Source organism: Ornithodoros turicata, chromosome 7 (assembly GCF_037126465.1).
Source record: "Ornithodoros turicata isolate Travis chromosome 7, ASM3712646v1, whole genome shotgun sequence".
NCBI classification, from domain to species: Eukaryota; Metazoa; Arthropoda; class Arachnida; order Ixodida; family Argasidae; genus Ornithodoros; species Ornithodoros turicata.
This window is the reverse complement of record NC_088207.1, coordinates 51933702-51949273: the sequence shown is the minus strand read 5'-3', so window position 1 is coordinate 51949273 and position 15572 is coordinate 51933702. Positions and strand designations below refer to the sequence as shown.

Here is a 15572-nt window from a genome sequence, read left to right as displayed (position 1 = left end):
GATTCATCCTCTTCTAGCCGATGGCGCTGGGGATCTCCTGAACTGGGCTAGTGCCCTTATGCAGGGGCATCATATATACTCGTAACAGCATGACTACAAGTACGTCGGAAAATGTTCTTTTTACCCCATTGCTGGGTTGCAAGTGTGGTGAAATATAATAATGGATCTCCTTACAGTGAGGACCGAGGTCCTACCACGGACCACGGACAAAGAAGACACACACTCACACAAAAAACAAGAACGCTGGAATATCGTGTAGCACATGGACTTTCACATATTTCATTAGACCTGCTTTGTCAGGAATAGAGAATACCATGTGCACAGGAACCTACGTCCAGAGCAGCATACCTGAGCGTCCATATTTTCAGACGCATGTTGGTTGCTATTGAGCTGTCTGCCTTTTTTCTTCCTCCGTAATCATATCGACATAATAGGCCCAGAAAATAGAAACGCAGTACTTGTACACAACATTGCACTACTTGGCAAATTAAAATTTGGGCTGCTGCTAAAGCAACGATCTTCCTTTACGGCTATGAGCGCCAGAGGAAATATCGTGAAAGAAACGTAACGACACGATGTCGCACACGGGTAAACCATTTTATTCAATTTTCTTCACTGAGCACATCAAAAAATGACTGCATGCACTCAATGACATGTCCCCGTGACAAGTGGCAACCCAACATGATTATTATAGGAGCGTGTTGTGTTATTATAGGAGGGTATTGTGTTCTATCACAGTAGAATGCCATAATTCGATAACGCCAAGATGCGGCAAGGATAAAAGAAAACAGATGCAGATATGGTACAAGTAAACTTGTATGCACCACGTGTAACGTCCAGGAATGCACGCTCCAGAGTTGGCCGCGGATATCAAATAACATTGCACGTTCTTTGGGGCTCCATGCGATCGCCGTAGGTGCACTTGAAGGTCTCGAAGAAGGCAGCTGCATTCTGCACCGCGACATGGCATATTGCCCTCGCGGGGAGTATCGCCGGTTTGCTTTCGAAGTCACTGTAACACTGAAGCTGACAAAAGCGTCCAAAGAATAACTTCTTGGACAGCGTGTCCGTGGGTTTGGAGAAAGAGTACGCGAGGGACAGGCTCCGTGTCGTAGAAAACAGAAGACTCCTTAGCTGAGGAGTCACCACGCGCTTGTCCCCGACGAGTTTGGTGAACTGATCCACGTAACATGCAAGGCTGCTGTTGTAGGCTGCTTGTGTCTGAAAGAAAGTTGAGCACCGATGAATATCTGCTCCGTACATGCGCTCTTTACATGCCGACTATCAGCACGGAAACTTGGGGACAAATTGCTTTTCGACCGGGGCACCACTTCCTGCAACGGTAGCTTCATTAGTTTCATGAAGCACAACTGCGTCGACGCTGTTTTTTAAGGAGGACCTTAAGAGAAGTGACTCAGGACGAGGGCCGCGGGGAACAATCTGTTCGAAATATCGGCGGCTCTTATCGTGAGGCACCCCTTCCTTACCGGTTCCCTGAATTTTCTACCCTTCTAAGGAGGACCTAGTTATCCTCACTCTGGGACAGCAAAGGGGTAGGTGGTAAAGCAAAGCTACCTTTTCGGGCCACAGGGGTGTAACATATTCGTCCTGTCCGGTTATCGCCACTGAAAGTAACTGGAAGAAGGTCGATCCTACTGCCGAATAGTTTATAAAAACGTCTTCGTCAATGTCGTAGAATGCAGGTGCCATAAGCATTGTTGTGGGTACGATGATGACGTTGCGATCTGCAACGTATTTTGCCCAGCCAATCATGAGAGCTTCTTTATCTTGTTGTTCCTCTCTCACTTCGCTCCGCATGGGAAACCTATAGTTTTCATGTTTACGGTGCCCTAACATGACGACATAGTTTTTCAAGAAGTTACTGCTCATTCGTGGCGTATTTAACAGCAAGCCTGCTGTATCAGGCGTGATCATCTTGAGTTTGACGGCCTGAACTCGAACCTGTGCAGTTCTTCGAGCGGTTGTATCGAGCCATGTTGCCGTCGAGAGATCTTCGATCACTTGACTACGAACACGATCGAAGAACGCGTGGAAGTAACGTATTCGAGGCTCTCCGACGTGCACATTGGCAACTAAGGTCGTGAAAGCGCTGGCGAAGACTTTGTGCGTGTGAAGAAGGCAATCATGATGAGGAGCCAAGAGATGATTGAAGTCAAACCTTAGCAAGCTAGCAGACGCTTGGAGAATCCAGTAGAGCGCGAGATGCAACGAATTCTGCTTGAAAAGAGTCTGTGTCTGTCTCTGCAGGACCTGGCGGCTGATCATTATAACTATGTCGCTCAGTTGTAACATTCTTCTGGTGTCTTTAATGTACCGGTTGGTAACTTCAAGCCAATCACTTACAGCTAATACGCCAGCGACCTCCGGTAAATTGGAAAAGGGAACAAGTTCCTCGGCGTCGTCACCTTGGAATTCGGCTGCCTCGTCGAATTCGCTGTCGATGGACAGTATCACCTGTTGGGTCTTTACGTCGAAGATGTTTCTGTCTATATTATCCATGAAGCCTTCCATATAGCCCTCAAGTCTGGCGCGCGTGTCAGCTTCGTCGTCATACAACAGTTTTCTTCTGATCGAAACAGCCGGCGCGATCTTCAGCCTAATCTGCCCGTTGTCGTCAACGAACTCTATGGAATAGAATGTGTCTATTCCATCTGACATTGTCATGTGCATCATAGCGTCGAATATAGAGGAAATGTCGTGTGCCCTGACCCATTCGTGTACGGTCAGCCCTAGAGCTTGGAAGACCTGTGGCTGTAATATTGCCACAGGGTGTCGCTTCCTGCGAATCAAGTGCGATAATAAAAAGCGTGAAAATTGTATTCTCAGAACCCAAAAAGATCACTTCCTAAATTCTACTGATCTACATTGTCGTGTCCTACACGGCACTATGTGCACGTACCTGTGAAACTCGTAGCAGGACCTGTAGAAGGTGACCATGCCATGAAATCTGTCTTTGTTCGGATCCCCTAAGACGTGTTCGTAAATGGTCTGATTCAGTTTGCTCATGACAATGTTGCTTAAAACGTCTATGGACGATGTGCTTGTGGCGTGTGTTTCAAACCACCCGCCGCAGGAATAGAGATAGAAATCATAGCAGGGCATAATCTTGTCAGAGTTCATTTTACGGTTGATTTCTTTGGCGCCCAGACACTCGTAACTTCGGCAACCGCGATGTTCTTTTCCAATGCTCACGAGACCTTTAAGTTGACTCGAGAACTGTAAGATGACAACGACGAGAACGAATGAGCCGAAGACACACACTCCAAGGCAGATGAGAAGCGCAGGTGCAGACTCTGCAGGTAGTTCTCGGGATGGTTCAGCGGCTGGCTCTGCGGTTGGTACCGGCTGTTTGGCTTTGTCCTCAGTGGCTTCAGGCGGAAGAAAAAAGATTGCAGGGTTTTAGGCAGGATTTTCTGGGCTCGCACAGGGTTGCATTCTCATAGCGACAGTCCAGACCCGACCCGAAGCTAAGAAAACACCGCTGCAGGCTTTCTTACAATCATCACAGCCACTGCGCAAAAACTAAGAATTATAATTGTATTTTATATCCAGTGGTTTCGCTGTCGTGACGTCACAGTCTGATGCCATACGAGCGCGGGGAAGAGGGGGAGGCGTCTCCGCCCGTTCATGACCATTGAGAAACTTAACGTCACCAAACCTAACCTAATCAATACATATCTACCTTTCACTAGATGGCGTCCTGTGTCCCTGTTAGACCACACATTCTATACCGCACACTCTTTCATGATTCTGATATATCCATATCCTCCTTTGGTACCCTGCATTATTTTACAAATCTTTGGAAGACATAAGCGAGTCATCGGGATTACACACAACGAAATTTTGCACGGTGGAATACGCTCACGGTTGAACTCACAGCAGCACACACCAACAATTTCGAAACCAGTCGACGGCTCCCTTTAAAGAAAACCCCAAGCTTTCACACTATACTTTTCGAGGATATAGGGATCCTTGACATCAAGTATGCAGAAACGATATTAACTTACATTTTTTGTGCTTCGCTGCGGCTTTTCTTCTGATGCCAAATGCGACGACTGAAAATGAGTAAACTCTCAGAAGATCAATTAAGACATATCGATCACAGCTGTACCTTTTCCAAGTGCTTCCTGATGAAGCTGAGTATTTCTGTCAGGCGGAGGACGCCGTGGGTCATCAACTTTTTCTTGCCCTTGCTTTTTCAGCTTCTGGCTTCTATCAGGCTTCATGGTTCGGAACAGAATGAGTATGCTACTTCTTCCTCAGCCACAAAGGAAATGGCCCTTAGCCAGTATGCTCTCGATGCGTGCATGCAAGCTTCTTCATCTTCCTCTTCTTCCAAGGAGATGATGGCCGTGAGCCACTAAGGGAGATTGGCCAGGACAAAAGGGACAAACGATGTTTGTCTGTGTCTATGTCTGTGCAGTAATGGCAGGGACTATGGCCAGGTCAGACCGAAGTAACTTATGACATATATATGATGTACGATGACTAATACTTGAATAAATGGGTATGCATGTGTGTAGGAATATGCGTATGACGACTATACATGGCCAAAAGTATGACTGTATTAATATGTGTGTACGTGAAAGTGCTACTGCTTTTACATCATCATCAGCTTCTTCTTCTTACCATGGAGAATTGCTATTAGCCACAAGGGAGATTGGCTATGAAGTCACCGTCCTCGAACGGAACAAGGTTCGTATTCTTCATCTTCTACTTAAAATCCATGGGTGGCGCATAGCTCAAGCATAGCAATTGGCCTTGGAGATGGGTGGGATGGTTACTTAGGGGCTCGAAAAGCGCTGAGATGCGCTTAGTGGTTAGCGTGCGGGCCAGGTCACGTCGAGACTGGAGGTACCCGGGTTCCAATCCCGGTGCCGGCTGTGCTGTCTGGGGTTTTTCCTGGGTTTCCCTCAGACGCTTTCAGACATATGTCGGCACAGTTTCCTTAGAAGTTGGTCCAGGACTAGGGTGTCAGTCGTGACGTTGCCCACCTCTGTGAGGCCGACAACGGCGAGCCCCTTCATCATCACCACCACCGCCACCACCACCACCACCACCACTGATGAAGAGATGAACGAGATGACGGAACAAAGAATGAATGAGCGGGAAAAGCGATCAAGGACAAGGTTCAACAGTACCTACCTATTCGACCAGCTCCCGTGGCATAGTGGTTAAGATGATCGCTTTCCACGCCGAGACTGGGAGGTGACATGAGCTGGAATCCTGTCATCGACTGTGCTGTGTGAGGTTTTCCCTGGGTTTTCCGAAGAATTTCCAGACGAAGGTCGGCACAGTTCCTTCTGAAGTCGGCGCAGGACGCAGACTAACCCCCCGTGTCCCCCACGTCATCCTGCTGTCCTATACGGTAAAAATGAAGCACACCTGTTCACTTATTTCTTCTTCGTTTTCACGAAGTACTGTTCGGTTCAACCATACAACCATATATACCCATGGGTGTACCGGAGGGTCCAAGGTCAATTGTAGAAATTGCCCTTTTTAGGGACTGGTCGTCATGATTTTTACTCATATGTCGTCATAATGAACCCCTACCCACCAGATCCGCTCCATATGAAAGGTTTCAAGTGTCTTCTTGCTATTATCCAGTGTCGATCGATTTGAACATACCCCCCTCCCCCCCCCCCCCGTAGGAACTCTTTGCCCACCACCCCCGTGGGAAGATCCTGGGAACACACACGCCAATAACTAAGGCGTCTTGGGCAGGTGAGCATCCAAATGGGCGCCGCTGACCCAACTGCCCAAGCAGCCAAGCCCTACAAACCTGCGATCGCACCAGCAGCTGACATGCGTCGATGGTAAAAAAAAGAAAAGAAAGAAAAGAAAAAAAACAACGGAGAAACCCCACACGAACAGGTTGTTACTTGTTGTCCCTAGTCTCGAGATTTTTGTTTGTTTGCTTTTTATGGACCTATGCCACCGGCTCGCTTTGTGGTCTATGCCGTTTCAAGGAGTTAAGATACGGAATTTAAGAGCGCGAATCTTCAAGCCAGCATGCCTTGAATAGGCCTTGTCTGAATGGTTCAGTTAGGCCTGCCCGACTCCGGCGACACATAGTAGCGACACCTCTCACGTCGAGACTGGGAGGTACCCGGGTTCGAATCCCGGTGCCGGCTGTGCTGTCTGGGGTTTTTCCTGGGTTTTCCTCAGACGCTTTCAGACGTATGTCGGCACAGTTCCCTTAGAAGTCGGCCCAGGACGCACATTCCCCCAGGGCGTCAGTCGTGACGTTGCCCACCTACGTGAGACCGACAACGGCAAGCCCTTTCACCACCCACCACCACCACCACCACATAGTAGCGTTGTATTATGTCTCGTTGCTTCGTTGTTGTAAGCATATCCAATTCAAAACCATTCTTGCTCTCGAACCCCTTTCCCAAAACCCAAACCCAATCACCACGGCCCTATTTCCCAAGTCACTACGATCGGCCGGTTTCTTTCGTCTCTTGTTCTGAGACACGTGCTCAGAGCTGCTCTTGTTTAGCTCCTTTACCACCCCAGAATTTTTTGAAAACCTCTGAAAGAGAGAGAGAGAGAGAGAGAAATGCAATAATGTGGAACGCTCGAACTACACTATTTTGCCTGTCATCCTTACACATGGGCCATGCTCTCTGTCGTTCCACGTTTGGGAGATTATGTACTTTTGGAAGGGTGCTCTCATCGCACCACAGGTATAGTGGACTAGAATTCAGTCCACTATAACACGGGTGCTACAGGTGCTACAAAGGATATGTCTGATTTGTCTATAGGGGAAACGTCTCTTGAGTTTCAAAAAAAAAAAGAAAATAGAAAACATCGAAATACTACTGTGTACAACTCAACCAGTGAAAAAGCGTGATTATGATTACGATTGAAAATATGAAGACAATAATCACGATTTCAACGAGATGAAAAGACGAATATGTTAGCACTCGTTGGGACGTTGTTCAGGTTTGTTACGGCAAGAGTGTTGGCAACAAACCTCAAAATGGCAGCGCGCATCGCCTGCACGAGTGTGCGAAGATGTGTTCAACAATCAACGAGATTTGGCGTACATAACTCATTTTCAACTTCTGAATCATGCCGCGTCAGACGTGCACCAAAGGTGATTCCAGAGAAACAATATGATCCCGAATCAGTTTCATCTTTCGATAATGACTTCTTTGGCATCACCTCGGAGGAAGGCACCGTCACAGTGGATAACGTGCTAACCGACAAACACCAAAGGCTTCAAAAGTTCGCACACCTTACACGGAGTCGATATGCGAAAGTGTCTGACGAGAAAGTACGCGATGCCACTTTTGGGATTATTCGTTACGACGCTGATAATTCGCCGAAGTATCACGGGCAATACGAGGATGATACTCTTCTGGACGAGGCTGGGTTCCAGTTGGTAGAGGACAAATCTGCTCGAAGAGTAACGCATGATACGACGGTTGGCTCGAAAGATGAACCGGAGCAGACTCTGAGCGAAGGTGTGCAGCCGACCGACTCTGTCCCTTTAGTAGAGGCGCAGGTCGCACCCAGCAAGAAAAAAGAAAGGAAGACAAAAACGAAACCAGCAAGAGCACCGGACAATGATTCAGCAGGAACGCAAGCGCCACCGCAAGTTACTGTAGATATGACAACTTATACGCTGCACAACAAAAATTCAGTTGAAACAGTGAGCGACTGCACATTAGACAGCCCCGATTATGTTCACCCTGTCAGCAGCTCCACAGCCCCTGGTAGCAATAGCTCAGCTGCTGAATTGAGTATTGGAGTGCATGATAAACGAGCTGAAACTAGAGAGAAGCTGCAGAAAAATGCAAGCAAAGCAGCCCTAGAACAAAAGGTTGAACATGCAACACATCCCCGCAAGCAAATTAGAGAGAAGCGCAACACATTAAAGACGCGTACCGAAGAAACTGAGTTTGAAATTGACGATAATGCAGTTGAGGGATCACATAGTACCGCTTTTGATGTATCTATACCGGTGAAACTCACAAAAGACACCATTCAAGAAGAGTATAAGCCCGCACTCGAGCTATCTGCCGCAAGAAAGGAAAAGTCCGAAGACGAAGAGCCACGAAAGACAGCGTATGAATATCTGAAGGGCAAGTCGCCACAAAGTAATGACACCAAACTAGACAGCAAAGGTTTCCACATACTCAAGTCAGAAATCCGTCCTCAAATTCACCACCTTCTTAGGTCTGAAGTGGTCGCGTTGCTGCACAAGCGTGTCCTGTACAATGATCACGACATTGTAGTTCTCGACAAGCCTTATGGCATGGTTATGCACGGAAAGGCGGAGGGCTTACCGCAGAGCTGCATTTTGACGTCGCTTCTTCCCGACTTGGCGGAAGCGCTCTCACCGCGCTGCACCAAAATCGACAAACTTTACACCGTACACCGTCTGGATAGAGATGTCACCGGGACGCTGCTATTGGCTAAAACGCAACGAATGGCCGACACGCTGCAGTCACTTTTGGAGCGACGACAGGTCACCAAGACATATTGGGCGATCACTCGCGGAGCTCCCGCCAACAACGAGGGCATTATTGATATCCCCATCGCGGAAGGAAGCGTTGGAACGGCTCGTAGAATGGTGCTCTGTCCCAGGCTCGAACCCGAGTTTGAACACCTTGTTCCAAAGTTCAAAAAGACGTTCCAAGCGGTAACGAAGTATCGGGTCTTGGATTCGAGTACCAACGCTGCGTACTTGGAACTAAATCCAGTAACTGGGTTTCATCACCAGTTGAGAGTGCACCTCGGATTTGCACTGCGTTGTCCGATCCTCGGGGATCATAAGTATTCGCACCTGCGTCATTTAGCACCGCAGAAGTTACCGGGAGATATGTTGCAGAAGTTGGGCGTGCGACAAGCGAAAGTTCGCGACGTACCGCTGCACTTGCACGCCAGGCGGATTGTTGTACCTGAGGTGCTAGATGGGAAAAACCTTGTAGTGATTGCAAATCCACCATACCATTTTGCGAAAAACCTCAAGCGGTTGAAGTTGAAGAAAGACTGAGAAAATAGGGCTTGTAGAACTGTGGAAGTTTAGTAAAAAGAATATGTGGATGTATGTTACTTGTACGTTGGCAAATATGATGATGCATAGTTGAATCCTCTATAGAGTTTCTCTGTTTTATGTGTACTGTGTAGGAGAATGTCCTTGTAGACATTGCCTGTGAAGTTGTACGGTGAATTGTGGTAGAAATTGAGTACAATACTAGGTACTTTTACAAACAGAATTACCAAAACATTAGCTTCATTATTTGCGGGACGATGTAGGATGAAGTACAAATTAAACTAGTGGTTGTACAGGACAGCAAGCTGACTGAAAGCACACATTAGCTGCAGGCCAGTATTCCCTGCATATTCACATGTTGGGTATATATCCTTCGTTCAAACAAATTATATAACTTGTTAGCTACAAAGCGGGAACAGTGCAAACAAAGTTTTTTTCTTCTGAAAGAGCCATGCAAGGGCACATAACGAGTGAAAAAAAAGAAAAAGCGAATCGCGCAGCACGCACGCTGTAACCATAACAACCCGGACCACAGTGCTTTTATTACTGACAAGTGGCGCCACCACCAACGCTGGCCAACTTCCTGCTTTTGGGTGGATGAGGAAGGCGGTGTCTGGTGTTTATTTCTGTCAAGCTAGGTCGAGATGAACTCTTCCTTGAAGTGACCGACTATATTAATCCGTTCATTGATCCGTGAAACCATTAGGTGATTGTGGACGGCACTCGGTTGGGTTCCAGCAACATGACGTCCAGTCAAGTGCGCGACCAAGTGGAATCTTATTTCCGCAGCTTGAACTACGCGTCCTCACGCATAATGCAAGACGTATCACTTATCAAAGAAGACCACAATGAAGACTGGGACCATCTGTCCGAGAGGGAAAAAAGTGAAATCGTGTGGGAACGGTTGGTGTGCTCCGAAATCAAAGAGAAGTACAACTCTTGCCCGAGAGAACTTGCCGATGTCGAAGTCTTTCCCGTGATCGGCCTCAGCACCGGAGACAGGATGGTTATGGATGAAGAGAACGCCGTGTCGTGTGGGAAATCGGGGGTAAAGACCTTTTGATATTCCGCGCTCGGTCTCTCTTGCTTTGGTCTCGCCTTTCATTAACTGTGGTGCTGGCTGTTCGATTCGAGTGTCTAAATTTCTTTCAGAACTTCCTGTCCTGCGGCTTGCCTCTCTCAGACACTTTTGTAACGCTTACTCCTGTACTAATCGCTGCGTATAATTCATTTCAGTGCTGGAAGGATGAGCACTCTGCCCCTTTTTGCTGGCAAACTCAGGTACGATGCGACGCGACCCGGATTTGAGTTTCCTTGACCTAATTTCGTTGACCCCTCCCATTTTCACAGTTGGCAGTAATAATTCTTACTTACGGACACTAACAACGCCTCACAAATCCTTATCCTTTCTATATATATATATATGTTGTAGTGCATTGCTTATCTCCAATGTGATTTCACAGAATGTATTCAAGGTATGTTTTTCTTTGCTTCAGAGCTTGCTTAACTTACGCGTTGCAACTGGTGAAGATGAGCCCGACATGGCGTCCATGCCTAAAGTGCCAGAGATGCGACTCCCACCTGTATCTAAGTCGCACGAATCGATGAGCTCCGTGGCTTCCCGCATTTCGTCCAATCCCCCTACCCCTGCAGAACGCAAGGGGCGACGAAGGGCTCCTACGCCACCCCAGTGTCCCCCTCCCGATCCTCCGAGGCCTAAGCTGGCACCTCCGAACCCTCCACAAGCTACGAAATCAACTGTGCCTGCCGCGACAGTTACCGTAAGCTGTTTGACTATTCCCTTTTCTCATGTCCCTGCCCTGTAAGCACCAGCAAAACCCACGGTTCACCAGTGTTGTACGTGCAATTTCCAAGGTGGGATTACATAAAGAATTGGAAGGTGAGGGCCCAAAGGAACTGACGTACTACTTCTTCTGCTCCATTACCTCGGTTTACAAGTTCTTATAAGTTTGTAATATTCATAGTACAGTTTACAAGTTTCTGATGTAATGATTAGCGTTTCTGTTGAAGGGGTTCTGACCTTGTGTCATTTGGGGTTCATTACACCGTAAACGCATTGTACTACATGCCAGAGTACTGACAAAAAATAGCTATTCCGTTATTATTGTTATTATTATTATTATTAATATTATTATTATTATTATTATTATTATTATGTTTTACCCCAGTCCACCCATATAACATCCTCTTCAGAGGTTTTTGGGTGTTAATAAATTGAATTGAATTGAACTTAGTGAGATGCGAGCCCTTGAACACACACAATGTGTCAAGCCCGCTCTGATGTCATAGGAGTGAGATCCACAGTCATTCCCATTGGTCGTTGTAAGCACATGACCTCTTCCATGCCGGCAGACCATCGTAAACACCTGCAGAGCTGGATGAGTTTCAGTGTTTGTAGTGCCGATTTTCTACATGTCTATTGCCCCCTTTGCTCTAAAACTTGGAATACAGTTTCACACCGCTGTGAATAGTTAACTGTCTTTCACATTTATTCGGCATAACGTGTGACAAAGTGTCACAACCACTTTAAGAGGTAAGCTTGTGCTGTCAAATAGAGGCGTGGAGTCGGATTATGCTTCCCGTGACTGGGCATCATGACTAGCGGATGTGTCCCCCTCCCCTTTTCACGATCCTGCTTTTAAGGGACGGTCTCGTACCCCCTGCCTCTCTCATAAAGTGTACCATTCGATTGCCCTTTATTGAAAGTGGAATACTGCGAATTTACGCGACAAAAACACACCACAGTTATTAAATAAACGAATTAAATTGATAAAGATTGCAGAGCCCGCCGCGATCTGTGTTGGCAACAATAAGGCCGGCCACGTCGCCCTGCGGGAAAGTCCGTGATAGGATACAGAAATCGTCTGCTTTTACACGCGCTAGTGCATCGGCGTGGGCAGACGACTTTCAGAAGTTACTGGGCACCGCGGCAACTCTCGTACGTTTTCTCTCAGTTCTCGGATCAAAAATGCACTTGCTAAGAAGTGGCAAGCATGGTGGTTTAGTTCGTTCAACGTTTTGACAAATGCCTCGAAAACGACTCGATTATTCCGAATGAAACTTTGACGGTTGTATGTGTACAGTACTCGTGAAGCTGGTTTTGGCTAAGTTTCAGAATCGCCCCGGCTGTACGAGACCGTCCCTTTAATAGTATGTAGCTGGAAGGGTGGCATGAGGAATACTACGACTGTCAGATTAATCCGTGTCTGCGGATACTAAGATGCAATGATTGTCAATTTCTTTGTAGAAGACTGTCACCGAGGATAGTCCAAAGCCACCTGCGAACAAGCCCCCTGCTCTCTCTATACCCAAGGTGAAAGTTTTTCCGCCAGAAGTGCCAAAGCCTACCGTGCCTGCTCCTCCACCCCCAGTGGCTCCCCCTAGGGCAAATAGGTTGGCTTCGCCTGCAAAAGAAGTGTCTGCACCTGAAATCTCACAGTCAGCTGTGGGCACTGCATCGAGCGTTGCTGTAAGCCCATCGCTGAAGGCAAGTTATATTGAATGAGAGGATATGCGAATGAGCTAGTAATTGTTTTGAAGGCGTGCCATCTCAATTTCTCCTCCACTTCTCTTTCCTTTAGGAAATACCAAAGACAGGATTTGACTTCTTGGACAACTGGTAACGGTTTTCGCATGAACACGCCGTGTCTGCATAATCCAGTACACATCACGTGTCGCCACAAAAACATTTGTTTGATGTCGTGTGTAGTTGACCTTCCGCTTATCCAACACTGACGGTTTCCAGCAAAAGCATCTGGGGAAAGTGGTGGATATGAATGAATTAAACTCCAGAGCGAGCGAGTTATTGGTTATCAACAAAGCATGTGTTTATTTTGGAGGACATGGAGCACTCTGTCCATTATCGTTTGCATAATATTTAGCTCCTGTAAACTCCTACTAATAACATTAACTCGAGAAACGTTATCGCGGGAGCCGTTCTCTGTGTGGTTTGCACATTCTCAAGTGTCACACCACTGGGTTGTTCACTGTCATTGGATTCACGCTGCTATACGGTGGAAGTGGCAATATTAATGACACGTTCATGCCTAAATGCAGAGGCATTGTTGTGGTTGTCAGTGTTGACATCCTCCAGAATTGTAGTCTCGTCCGCAGCTGTCAGACGTAGTCTCCACACTGAGAATGTAGCTCTGCAAGTGAACAGTTATCATAACTCAGTGGATCATCTGCAGTGCTCTGGGCTGTTTAATGTGTGGCACGTGGGTGCAATTACAAAAGGCTAACTTGCATATGCTTGTCGCCCCCCCTCCCCTGGAGAAACTGAAGTTCAGATAAATTTAGCCAAACTGCAAGGACTGCAATCTATCCCTCCATGTTCCTTGTGCAGATAGCATGGGATAAGTAAAGCCCAGATAAAGGGGGGTTCGTCTGTACAACCACGCTTCACTGTACGCATCTTGACAACGAACAAACTTCATCATTTGTGGATTTGTGCCCTTAGGGCACCATATCATGCATCACCTTTTTGTGTGAAATTTGTGTGTAAGTTTCCGATGCTGAGATGTACATATTGCGGGTATTTATGTATTTTACTGGTTTCATTGTAATGAGTAGCGTATTAGTTATGGCTATTAGCCCTTGTGATTGTGGTGAAAATTTAGGTCCAGGATGCAGATTTCGAAAAGTCTAAGGAAACATTTGCTATGCGTGACTCGGCTTTTCGAGGCGCGTCTTACTTGTAGACCTCGCCTTACCTTGGAATCTCACCCTGGAATGCTTCCAATTGGTATCACCTGATGAGCATACAAAGTAGTCAGAGGAGCACATGGTGAAAGCTTTGTTACTATTTTCTAAAATTGTGAGCCATATTATTGAGTCACAAATTAACCATCTTTGAGCGGTGTCACAGAAACGTACATGAAAGTTGGACAGGTCAGAAGGAGCCTGCTATGACGAGCAATAAATGATATACAGTAGACTCTCGTTAATTCAATCCCTGATAATTCAAACTTTCTGTTAAATCAAACAAATCTGGAATTTTTATCTGGCCTTCTATGTCGAAAAACTGGATAATTCAAACTGTACCTTCCCTTAATTCAAATTTTTCACCCACTCTTTGAATTTCCCTATCGACAAAAAATTAAAAGAAAATGTGCTGACACTTTGACAAGCTGTTTGCATGCTGACGGGGTACCCATTCTATGCTGAAAAGGGCTACAGAAGGTCCTGGTCTGCTATTTTGTGGGTGAATCCTACCAGTAAAGGTAGAAACTGATGTCATAGTTTACTGTAAACGATCTTTAAATGTAGTGGCAGTGGGATTGTACGTTGTGAGCTACAGCAGTCACGACAACCCATTGTAGATCATTGTTAGCTACCTCCAGCACATGAGACAGCATGACCCCATGACATATTCTCTTGTAGCTCATATTTTGAGGCATGCCTGATAATTCAAAAAAAATTTCTGTGGTCCCCAGGAGTTTGAATTAACAAGAGTCTACTGTAAGTGCAAGCAGGATGATGTATCAAAAGCATGGCATAAAAGTGTGAGTGTGGCCCCAAATATTAGAAATCACAAAGGCGTCACCTACCACTAGTGCCTGCGCACTTTGCTTGTCATGGAAGCACACTCAAATGGTGTATCAGTCTAGTTTACGTTGGAAAAACAACTACTTTATTGCGTTTATAAATAAGCCAACAGAAAGTAGCAATTTTTGGTTGTCGGCGGCTATGTTGATAGTTAGCGTCCTCCAAGGCATAAAACAATATGCACAGAGACCTGACAGACCTCCAGTTTGAGAAAAGATTTCTTTTTTCGAGAGCCAAAGAGCATTGTGCAACATACTACTATAGACTATGCTTACACTTGCCCAACTACTTATGTCTTGGTTTTGGGCTATTCCCAACACTTCCCTAAAAATTGTTGTAACACTTTAACAATTTCTACAGAATATTTTTGCATCAACATTTAGCAGGCTATTATTACTGCACCGACTGTTTTGTGCCAATGTTTATTTTATTCGACCGACCAATAATGTTCGCCAGTGTGAATGTATGAAGTAATTTACGAGGAAAATGAAAAGCCTTTAGCAGGACATGCTGTGTGTAAAAGTGGTAATGAAGTGTTTCCTCTAGTGCTGTGGATGATATGCTGCATTATTGATGATTTGCAGTAATTTAGATGCAGTTGATTCTGCAATACTAATTTTCTGAAGAACAAAGTCGCCCAGGGTGCATACTAACCCCTTTGTTCTCCACTCCACCTTGCTGTCCTCTCTCCACCTGTTCACGTCTGTACGCCATTCATTGCCACTGCTACCGGGAGCCCTGTTGGCTACCACGTCTACCGCACCCAATCAACAGATAAGATTCTGACTCTCGCACGCTGTCATTGGTTCCGGTAGGTACGGTATCTTGACGGTGACGTTACCTGGGGTACACTAAAACTCAGTCCTGACGTCGCCCATCTATGTGAGGCTGACAACGGCGAGCCCTTTCACCAGCACCAGCACCACCACCACCACCACCACCTACACTAAAACTCGTTAGGTATAAAATACAAATA

At 46.3% G+C, this 15572-nt stretch overlaps 3 protein-coding genes across 4 annotated transcripts; 2 read left to right on the top strand and 1 right to left on the bottom strand.

Annotated features, from left to right (window-relative positions):
• Positions 1 to 581: 581 nt before the first annotated feature.
• LOC135400070 (endothelin-converting enzyme homolog) lies at positions 582 to 4343 on the bottom strand. The gene is made up of 5 exons (XM_064631802.1): positions 4133 to 4343; positions 4029 to 4076; positions 2921 to 3389; positions 1576 to 2800; positions 582 to 1221 (listed from the first exon to the last, which is right to left on the bottom strand). The coding sequence occupies exons 1-5, from the start codon at positions 4245 to 4247 to the stop codon at positions 871 to 873; spliced, it is 2208 nt and encodes a 735-aa protein (XP_064487872.1). The 5' UTR covers positions 4248 to 4343; the 3' UTR covers positions 582 to 870.
• Positions 4344 to 6982: 2639 nt separating this feature from the next.
• Positions 6983 to 9128, top strand: LOC135401499 (uncharacterized). Its single transcript, XM_064633939.1, has one exon. The coding sequence runs from the start codon at positions 7007 to 7009 to the stop codon at positions 9026 to 9028; it is 2022 nt and encodes a 673-aa protein (XP_064490009.1). The 5' UTR covers positions 6983 to 7006; the 3' UTR covers positions 9029 to 9128.
• Positions 9129 to 9585: 457 nt separating this feature from the next.
• On the top strand, positions 9586 to 15154 carry LOC135401500 (uncharacterized). Of its 2 annotated transcripts, XM_064633941.1 has the most exons (5): positions 9589 to 10076; positions 10265 to 10309; positions 10525 to 10809; positions 12297 to 12536; positions 12631 to 15154. In XM_064633941.1, exons 1-5 carry the CDS (start codon positions 9771 to 9773, stop codon positions 12670 to 12672), a joined length of 918 nt encoding a protein of 305 aa, XP_064490011.1. In that variant the 5' UTR covers positions 9589 to 9770; the 3' UTR covers positions 12673 to 15154. The 2 variants fall into 2 exon arrangements, with proteins under 2 accessions (XP_064490012.1, XP_064490011.1); XM_064633942.1 differs by lacking the exon at positions 10265 to 10309 and having other exon boundaries at positions 9586 to 10076.
• The last annotated feature ends 418 nt before the right edge of the window (positions 15155 to 15572 follow it).